The sequence below is a fragment of the Ischnura elegans genome, chromosome 12 (assembly GCF_921293095.1).
Source record: "Ischnura elegans chromosome 12, ioIscEleg1.1, whole genome shotgun sequence".
Classification (NCBI taxonomy): domain Eukaryota; kingdom Metazoa; phylum Arthropoda; class Insecta; order Odonata; family Coenagrionidae; genus Ischnura; species Ischnura elegans.
In genome coordinates, this window is record NC_060257.1 from 82221662 (window position 1) to 82232222 (window position 10561).

The following is a 10561-nucleotide window of genomic DNA, read 5'->3' on the forward strand; positions in this document are numbered from 1 at the left end:
ACAATCTCATGACCAGCTACAGAATTAATTTTACGCACTGGAAAATGACGATGCATAGTGCAGATGTATACACACATATTAGCACAGGATTCATTGAATTAGGTTCTCATTCATTCCTCTCTTACCCAGTCTCCCACGTTCGCCATCCATTCGGTAGAAGAGCCATAAACCATAGTTTAAAAATTTGATTTGTTTTTCGTGGGAATCTTTTGTCAGCACTCCTCATCTTCGAGGCATTCTTTGCTCAAAGCCCTCAAAGCAACGGGAAGAAACGACCCGCTCGCCTCCGTCTCAACGAAATTTGTTATTCATTTGTCACTCTTTCAGATGGCGGGGGGTGAGAGATGATGGAGGGCTACTTGTTTTGTTAAATATTACCTGTTTTTAGCTCTTTATGCTCATGGAAATTTGAAGCAGATATGTGGTTATTAAGGACGCGTGGGCCTCATACTGCCTTGATCAAATATTTTAATGGGATTTCAGTGTCATGTAGTTTTATGCAAGTGTTATCCGTGCATCAAGGGATTGTGCCTGATACATTAATGTTTAGATTTTACAAATTTCTGGGATCTAGTGAAAAATATAAAAAACTGACTGTAGATCCCGCCAGTTTTCAAGTTCCAGGCGAGAAATCCATCGCGAACTATGGCATGTGGTCAGAGGATGAGGAAAATAATTTTAAAGCCAATGATAGTCGCCAGCTCGTAAACCAACTAAAGTCATTGCCTTTGAGCGAGCTATTGCAATTCATTGTTTACCTTGGAGAAGGTAAGCGTAAGCATTCAGATCGTGGTAAAGTGCTGATGAGAGCCATAGATAGAGTATGTTGCGAAAAAATACCAAGAATCTCCGTCGAAGATGCAATACGAGTTAATTATTGCTGGTTGGGTTTGGTTGGACCCCAATTGAAGTTTCTAAACTCATACAAAGCTCTCATAGACATTTCTATGAAAGTGTTCAAGAAGAGTGTCCAAATTCCCACTGTCATTTCAATATTATTTCTCTCTGGTGTTGGTCGGAAACATCAAAGAGCCAAAGAGGTTGTTGCTCTGGGATTAAACCACATTTTCGAAGACAAGAATCATATAAACGAATTATCGGACACGGAAATGATCCTAATATCCGAAGTAGCATTCAAAACTGGTTTGAAAATAAACAATCCGGTATTCCTTGATCACCTGATCAGCAGTGTTTCAGAAGATATCCTTAAGTTAGTCAAAGACCCAGCCCATTTAGTGGTGGTGGTGAAAGCCTTGCGTCACAATAGAAGCCATGATAGGAACTTCCTCAGAAGCATGCAAAAGTGCTTCATTGAAGATAATCAAATTCTTAGTAGGTACAACTTTGCTGGATTAACCCACCTTATAGCTCTTTATGCAGATGCTTTGTATTCAGATCAAAACTTTTTGAATTATCTGATTGATGGTGCAATAGTGAGTTTTGATGCTCCTGATTCGTACAACCCATTCAATGAAAAAGGTAAAGGAAGAGCTAAAGATATAGCAAGGCTTCTGTGGGCAGCTGGCTATCTTGGCATTCAAATTAGTGAAAATGTGATAGAAGGAAATATCATACCAACCATTGAAGAAAAGATAAAAAGTGGAGTGTACAAAAACCAACAAAATGTTTTAATTGATACTATATTATCTCTCTGGATAATGGGCTATAAACCGGTGAATCTAATTCCACATGTATTCACTAAAGAAATTAAGAAGTATTTACTAGGTAAGTAATGCTTTTGTGCTCAAGTATGCCATATTACCTTATTTTTAAGGGAAATTTTCTTTTCAGAGACCCACCAAGTGCGCTATAAGGCACGTCTTCAGCTCCTTTCAACTTGTATATCCATAGAAACTCCTAGAGTTATGCACGATGTCGACTTGAAAAATTTTTTTCTGCTGCGCCCATATAATCCTGATGAAGAAGTAATACTTAGGCAAAGACCTTTCTTCAGGAGAGTTATCCAAGATGTGAAAAATGCTGTAATCTTACCTGGTGGCATTAACATTAAATGTGGGAACTCATTGCCCTTCCTAACTATTCCAGGAGTGGTGCTGTCAGCCTCTCGTAATGAAAGGTAATCTCCTCTCAGTATATTTGAGTCTATACTTATCCCAAGAACAATCTCCCATCTAGTGTGCTCAGGAAATATAGAGCTCTGGTTATATTCTGGGTGAGAATGGTGGCTAAGTGCGTTAAGCTTATAGCTCATAAATGTACCGGGTCTTTGTTGGACAAGGGCATTTTTTTGCGGGATGCAACCAGCAGCTAATATTCCTTCCTCCACAGGGAAGGGAAATAAGCCTGGAATCATCCTGCTCTTGAGAAAACACACTGAGAAGACCACAGCCTCATGTGCCATCTTACTGACTGAGTACTTAACTTGAATTGCCCACCACGAAGTACCCCTAGCAAGAATCAGCTGACCTTCATGACTCTCCACCGCCAGCTGGAGTTGAACTCCAGGCCATGGGATGGGGAGCCAACACACTAGCTGCCATTCCCATCTGACCACCATTTATTATACATATTCTTTTCAAAATAAGAAGAACATATTTTTTTTATACCAAGGAAGGCATGGCTCTCTTAGTACTTGACTGACTTTGTGACATTTTCAGGAATATGGTGCACATTGAAGTTCTTGATGGCTCTAACTGCCTCCATGAAAGTGAAATACCTAATGGTTTGATGATGTTAAAACTGAGGCTGCTGAGAAAATTGGGACGCAAAGTTGTGGTGGTAAGCAGCTTTGTAATTCAAAGAATCAATATTGAATTGAATCAAAGAATCAATTATTTTAACTTTATAATTACACAAACTGAAATGGATTTTATCCAAATGAAAATACACTCATAAATACACCACATCAATATTTTTTTTTTAATTATGATATTTCAATTTTGTTTAAAGTGAGACATTTCTTTTTGTAAAATGATAATGTATTACCTGGAGCCACCTTAGAATTTAGTAAAAATGGCATTTTAACATCATTTTAAATGTCAAAAAATTAATAAATGCTCTTCGTCTTCCTTTCAGATAAATGCCAGCAACTATGAAAGCCACAAGGATGAAATACTGCTCCAAATAGAGGAGGACATCATGAATGCAAAATAATTTTATAAAGTTTATTTTTTGTACAATATGACTTCTCAGAAGTTAATTAAAACACCAAATCGATGATTTTTCATTTTAAATATACAACGACCCATCAGCAGGACCCAAGTAATGTATTGAAATCAGCATCACATCCACCAGAGTCCATACCCCAAGACCACCGAAACTGAAGAGTTTACCAATGCCTTCTTGCCAATGACCAAGGTAAAACCTGATATGAAATAAAAATCAGGTTACTAAAAAAACACAAGTTTGCACATTAGAAACCATGAGCACAAAATATGAAAGAACCATACCTGTCAGCACCAAATCCTCCTAAGGTGACACTTAGAATCAAGGCGGTACTCCACCGGTAGCCACCAGTCCAGTTGCAACGTAACTTTTTAAGAAACCTTCTACGTCCTAGGCATCTGATCTCACTTCTCACTGTGCAGTTGGTTCTGTACATAAAATGGAATAAATTTAACACTCAAATTCAAAATGGTTTTTGCACAAGAAATTTGAAAAGGGATGATCTTATTGTGCCATCAAATAATTTAGAGCTGGAAAAGAAAAAAATTAATCCAACTGCACTGAAAATAATGAAATACATATTTGCACAGTTTTTGGAAACAGTTGCAAAAAATATTTTAGACTCTGTTCATAAAAACTTTTGCCCTGATATGCCTCATACCATTCAGTATTAAAATTTTAAAATCTCCAGAAAAGTTTGGGATTTCTGATGTTGAAAATGTGACTTTCCGGACTACAAGCAGTAATTTTTTTTCAAGTATTTGTTAAATAAAGCATATAAAGTTTTGGGTGTCTGGTTGGTTGCAACCCGGGAAACCCTGTGGCTACGCCACTACTTCATATCGTTCTTTGAAATGAAGGTAGCCATTCTCACAATTTAGTGGCTTACATACGCCTTGCTGACAATCACTGCAAGTAATACAAGCTTTGTTCACATTTGCTTTGTGTCATACTTTCAGCCTTCAATGCCTAGAACAATAATTACTAACAAGGGCAGCATCTGAAAAGCGTGTCTCAAGGTTCAATCAAACTTAGTAGTGCTATAGATCATCAGGAGCTGTCCCCGAATAACCTTCCATATGGGATTACATAACCAATTGCCTAAACAAAAAATGCATTTAACCCTTTCGAGATGGCGGAGTTTTCGTCTTAGCATGACTGCTGTACTGAACCACAAGAGACTCTTCTTTCTCGTGGTACAGAGCATTATTGGACGGCATTCGCTAAGAAGAGTCTCTCGGATAATTACACCCTCTCAGCCCCAACCCTTTTCGACCCCTCACAGCGGGTATTCCACATTATCTCGGACTACGAGGGTGGATGTGATCCCTTCTTTCCGCGTTTACAACCATACCTGCGGCATTGGTTTGCGGTCAACTTATGGATTGCTTATAAGTATTTGGCACATGGATAATTGTTGCTTGCACGTAAATTGCAGACTTTAAATTAAATTCCTCATTTATTTCTGTGCACTGTCAAATTTTAAACGAAGTTCTAAGGTCAATATTAACGGAATTAATGCAGCAATCATTTCAATCCCAAATAAATGCTCCTAAAATTTTTCTTATCGAATTCAAACCCTTCCAAAAATCTCATTAACTATTTCTTCAAAATGCATTACTCATGATAAAAAAATCCTCGCAAGAAAAGCTCTTTGTCTGTCACAGGGCAACCTTGGTATCGCATGGAAAGTATGCTCCACACAGGCATTCAGAACACCTGTGGAACTTCTCTGGAATTGCATCCATCAGTATAATTATGCTTTTCTCAGAATTTTTTAAATCCCTCACTTTGTTTGGAAAATACACTCCACCACGGGCTGAAATAACTCCTGAAGAGCTTCTCTGGAATTCCACCCATCAGTATAGAAACGTATTTCTCAGAATGGGTAAAGTTCATTCTTGTTCACATACCCACAATTCTTTTTGATTATAAAGTTTCCCTTCACTTCTGTCTAAGTCGTTCAGACGTTTGACGTTCTCATTCTGCAAGTGATAACTTTATTATATTCGTCGTGAGAAATTGGCAGTGGACCGCCAGTGTTTTAATCTCTGTTTGCCGCAGCTGGAATCATGGCAAAGAGATTGAAATCGGATCAACAGATATTGGAGATTTTGACCCGGAGTGGTAGTGAGGATGGAGACCTGTGCCTCGATTCCAAGGACGATGATCTGGGAACAGAGTTTGCCGGTGAATTGACATCTATATCGCTATCCAGGATATCGCGGGAGCTGCGCTTCTCTGAGGCTACGTCTGACGATTCGTCATCCGATGCGGAGGAAAATCCTCCCAAGAAAAGGAAGATAAGTGGAAAAGGCACTGTTTGGCGAGCCAAAGATTTATCGCCGAAGATATACAATTTTGATTCTTCCTCCTCTGGCTGTAAGGCAGATGTATCTGAAAACTCGCCAATTTTAGCATTTTTTGAAATTTTCTTTTCCGAAAATTTAGTGCAGTTAATTTGTCTGGAAACCAATAACTTTTGGAGGTATAGACTAGACAATTCCTCTGATCGTTTTCATCACCTGATGAGCTGGAAAGACATCGAAGTGGCAGAAATGTATTGTTTTTTGGCGATTACCTTGCTTATGCCGCGCAATAAAAAACTGGCAATACATACATGAGTACTAGTCAAAAGACTCTTCTTGGTTCACCAATATTTGGCAAATTAATGTCTAGAAATAGATATCTGATGATCCTGCGAATGTTGCATTTTTCAGACAACAGGCAATCAAGTCAAGGTGACAGACTCTCCAAAATTCACCCTGTCGTGGATCGCCTTAGAAAGACATTCAAGGAAGTGTTTCCCCCATTCTCTAATTTGTGCATTGACAAAAGCTTGTTGTTATTCAAAGGATGGCTATCTTTTAAACAATATATTCCTTCCAAGAGAAGCCGGTTCGGCATAAAGTCTTTCATCCTTTGTGACTATGAAACAGGCTATGTCCTTGATTTTTTAGTGTACACGGGAGCAAGCACTGACACTTTGCCGCAAAATGATGATTTTGGGGAAATCAGGGGATATTGTTCGCACCCTAATGGGCCATATTTAGGATAAGGTCATAAATTGTTTGTTGATAATTGGTATTCAAGCCCACTGTTATTTGTTATTATGTTATTTTCCTGGCTCCATGACAACACAACAAATGTACGTGGAACCTGTGAAAAAAACAGAAAAGAGATGCCGAAGCTGGAGGAAAAATTGAAAAAAGGCATGATGCAGTTTAAGTCTACAGAAAAACTGCTCGCGATGAAATGGTGCGACAAGAGAGAGGTGTGGATGCTCTCCTCATTCCACACTGCTAAGTTAGTTAAGAGAGGAAAGAAAGACAGTATAACAGGAGTGTCAATAGAAAACCAAGATGTGTCATTGACTACAATGCTTCCATGGGTGCTGTTGACAGAGTGGACATGATGCTCAGTTCAATTGAGTCTATCGGTGAAGTGGTATAAAAAAATTTTTTCATATACTGGATGTTTCAGTGCTAAATGTGCATTCATTGTACAAGCTAGTTAAGAAAAAGGACATACCACTTGAAAAACTTCAACTTACACTGATCCAACTATTACTAGGGAAATACCACACAAAAACTTACAAACCAATGGGAAGGAGTTCAAGCGAAAATTACCCAGGAAGACTTGAAGAGACATTTCCCGGACTTCAACAAAAACAGCTCCCATTAGGAAGTGTGTTGTCTGCAGCAAGAATGGAAAAAGACACGAATCCAGATATACAGAAATGATCCCGTTTCTCATTTTATAAATTTTGTGAAAGAGCTGGATGCCGACATAAGTGATGAAGATCTAAAAGAATGGAATGCCTGCGACAATAATGCCCCAGTGTACCAAAGCTTGACCGATGCAGAGATAATGGATGCAGTCACGGGTTCGACAGTTGATGAAGACGTGACCGACAGTGACTGCAGCTCTGATGAGGAGAAAATTACTACGTCGGACGCAATCACTTATGCAGAAAAACTCATAAAGTACTTGGAGCAGAGGCCCTCTTCTTCCAACGATATGGAGGTATTACACATGCATAGGTTGAAAAACAATTTAATACAAGAGAGACGCAGCCGCTGGAAACAGGTCAAACTTACCGACCTCATGAAGAACGCACCAACAACCAAGTGCGCGGATGTTGCTGCCACAGATACTGCGTGCCACTCCACCCATGGCAAATAAATATCCAATGGACGTAATGGTAAGCAATTTTTTCAATTTTTCGGGATTCATGCCGCTAGGGAACGCGTTGTTTATGAAGTTAATGCCAAGTAGATTTTCCAAAATACTCGCGTTTTCCGCCCTTAAAAGATTAGCTGCGACTATTAATATTAAATTGAAGAATTAACATTCAAATTCGATTGTTATTTACGGTAACGTACTCGAAGTGGGATTACCTCCGATCGGAGGATTTGATAATTACCGATAAATGTATGCTAGTAGTCGTGAAAACGACATGGAATTTGCGATAGCTGCATGTTGAAAAATACGGAGAGGCAAAATGTTGATATTCCAGTCGGATTGTAAAAATATTATTTGTCATATTTATTTCATTTACAGTTGGCCTTATCAAGAGTACCTCTGCGATTTACGGACGAAGAATATTTTCAAATGTTTTGAACCTTTTTTTAATCACAGATGGCAAATAGATATCCAAGATTCTCACCATAATATATATTCAATAAATATCCAAGATTCTCACGCCTTTCATCATGAATTTTATTGAGTTTTTCTTGATCCCTTACTCAGCAATACATCATTTCTGTTGATGCCAATGCACGTTCCGGAAAAAAATATTTTCCGTATTGCAGTGTTGCCTGCATCCAGGGAACAGATCTATTTACCGGAAATATCTTTAATCCGGAAAGGGTCTGGTCCCACGCATTCCGGATTATCGATCTTCTACTGTATATGTGATGTAGGATTTTGTGATGTACCTTGCTTTAAGATATTTCACACAAACTAAACTATTAGTTGGTAATGGATTGGTTCATTCACAATAAAAATATCCCCTCCACAGCAAAATATAAAATAATGAAAAAAAAAGTTAAAAAATATATAAAACAAAAAAAAATATTTTTAACTTCGCCAATGCCGGTCCAAAGCCCGGATATGAAAGAAGGATGGGAAATATTATTTAGTGGTGGCAAATGGTGGAACAACAAAATGGAAATAAACTTTATAGGAAGTATTTTTGAAGAATACTTTAATAAAATTCAACAAATTTTGCAACAACATATTGAAAAATCTAATTCGGGTATGCATTATCAATTGTAATATGATATTTAGATTGAAATCGAGATATAAGTTGATATTTATCGTAGAATTTCGTTTAAAAATTGATAACGCTGCTCAAAAGACAAATAATTCAATTCTTGGTTTACATTTCTTGAGAAATGAACAAATATTTATTTCGAAAACTGACTGGATAAACAATTGTATGACCGCTTTGAGGGGTAATAAAAGACGAGGGGTCAGGGTTCCTGCTCCCAGATTCCGAGGGTAAACTCTAAACCCCCACAGCGTTGGGTCCTGAGACAAAGACGACGTAAACCCGCGACCGTCATAAAAGGGGGAGAGCTAGAAAACGTATATACACGGCTTTCGTTCTCCTGGCCAGGAAAATCTCAGACAGAAATATACGGCTTTCGTCACGAAACATCCCCACATATATATACATCTTTAGTAGGGAAAAGGTTAAACATTTACAGGTTAAATTTATTCCCAAATAGAAGCCTAGTCATGACATGTGAGCTGTAGTCCAGTGATGACAACTTCCAACGTCCCTGGATCAAATTTTGTTGGCGGCATTTTTTCTTCTTAAATTCTTTCTATTTATCTTCTTTAACATAGGCCTGCTACTCTCCATAATTTCTTCATGGAAAAAAATTCCATGTTTATTGTTTTCCCATTTCTTTCACATTGAAGCCTACTTTGAAAGATGCTATGTCCATTTCACAACTCAAAGCATTTTTACAAGACACATGTACTACATGGGAACCCGGGGTGGTGGGGCGGAATGGGGTAAGCAATTTTTTAAAGTGCAAATAAAGATGCTGCGCAAGCAGCAATAACTATATCTAATCCAGATTGGTGTTGCTTATAAGTTAAACAACACCAATCTGGACTAGTTATAGTTATTGCCGCTTTTATACGCACTTAAAAATCGCTTACCCCGTTCCGGCCCGGGTTCCACTACTTGGTTTCCTTTCATGATGCAATATGACATTATTAGGCCCGAGCTGGACCCCTTCTTATGGTGTCGACAACACTTTGACAAATGAAGTTTATTCGATTATGAAAAGAGTAAAAATTAGTTTAAAACCCTGTACTTAGAACCCTGTTTTTCAAAATTTTCCCCTCCTAGTTTTTGACCCCCCCCCCCCCCCCCACGCCATTGTCTCAATACCAATAAATTATTAGTATTAGTAGAGTCGAGAACATGCTTGGAGGGACACACCTTGCGACGTGAAGGGCCAAATTCCCACCTTTGGTTCCTCTTAAATCTTAAAAGATCTTCATTTCTCATAAAGTACTCAAAGCAACAACGGTTTTCCAATCGCTAGTAAAAAATGTTAAATGGATAATACTCACTTATAATACGCCAGAGGGGTGTCAACCGACACACAATTCGTCTTCATAACACATCTGTGCTCCCACGGATCAGTTTGGTAGCAATATCGGCACATCATAGGAACCTGGAACTTCTTGTTTCCCTGCAAAAAGGCGATTAATTACATATGCATACCTATCTTTTATTCCAAGTCACCAGTGGATACTATTTAATGTCAGCACTTACAATACAGTCGACTCGAGCATGACAAGTAACATTCATCTTCTCCCCATAAACACAACTGTAATTATAATCACAGCTAACACACTGATCACCAAGTTTATAACACTCCACATCCGTAGGACAGTTATGCTCTTCGGCCTGGAACGAAAATAAGATTTATATTGAAATGGCCCTAACTTAATACACCTTTAAACAAATAGAATTCACAGAAGTATATTCCAGCTCACACTTGAGAGAGAAGACGACAGGATATCACTTCCATTTTTCTCCCTTGAGTCTTTCAGATCAACTTCATCTTCACCTGAAAGGAAGGGAGTCAAAAAATTTTCCATACTTAATACAGCTACTACCGTGAGTTACCCGTTGTTACCTTCAACGTTTACTTCTTCACCCAAGACTCGAAGCTTAAAAAATAGCAAGATGATTATGACACCCAAACCACCCTTCATCCTGATCATTTTATACTTCTCAAATATATTAATTATAAAAACATATAAAGTCCATAGTATGAGCTCAATCCGAATTCATTGGCAATGAGAGGAAAATAAACACACGACTCAATACTAAATCGTGTACAGTTCAAAACAACACTCGCCCACCAATGTTGTGCTTGAATCTAAACAAAACAAGACGTAT

The 10561-nt window shown here is 38.3% G+C and overlaps 2 protein-coding genes across 3 annotated transcripts; one reads left to right on the forward strand and one right to left on the reverse strand.

Moving 5' to 3' along the window:
* The first annotated feature begins 303 nt into the window (after positions 1 to 303).
* On the forward strand, positions 304 to 3180 carry LOC124169022. Of its 2 annotated transcripts, XM_046547486.1 has the most exons (4): positions 305 to 1725; positions 1792 to 2077; positions 2619 to 2739; positions 3037 to 3180. In XM_046547486.1, exons 1-4 carry the CDS (start codon positions 420 to 422, stop codon positions 3112 to 3114), a joined length of 1791 nt encoding a protein of 596 aa, XP_046403442.1. In that variant the 5' UTR covers positions 305 to 419; the 3' UTR covers positions 3115 to 3180. The 2 variants fall into 2 exon arrangements, with proteins under 2 accessions (XP_046403443.1, XP_046403442.1); XM_046547487.1 differs by lacking the exons at positions 2619 to 2739; positions 3037 to 3180 and adding an exon at positions 2290 to 2473 and having other exon boundaries at positions 304 to 1725.
* Positions 3112 to 10561, reverse strand: LOC124169023 (TM2 domain-containing protein almondex). The gene is made up of 6 exons (XM_046547488.1): positions 10296 to 10561; positions 10153 to 10226; positions 9929 to 10063; positions 9724 to 9845; positions 3411 to 3554; positions 3112 to 3325 (listed from the first exon to the last, which is right to left on the reverse strand). Exons 1-6 carry the CDS (start codon positions 10381 to 10383, stop codon positions 3190 to 3192), a joined length of 699 nt encoding a protein of 232 aa, XP_046403444.1. The 5' UTR covers positions 10384 to 10561; the 3' UTR covers positions 3112 to 3189.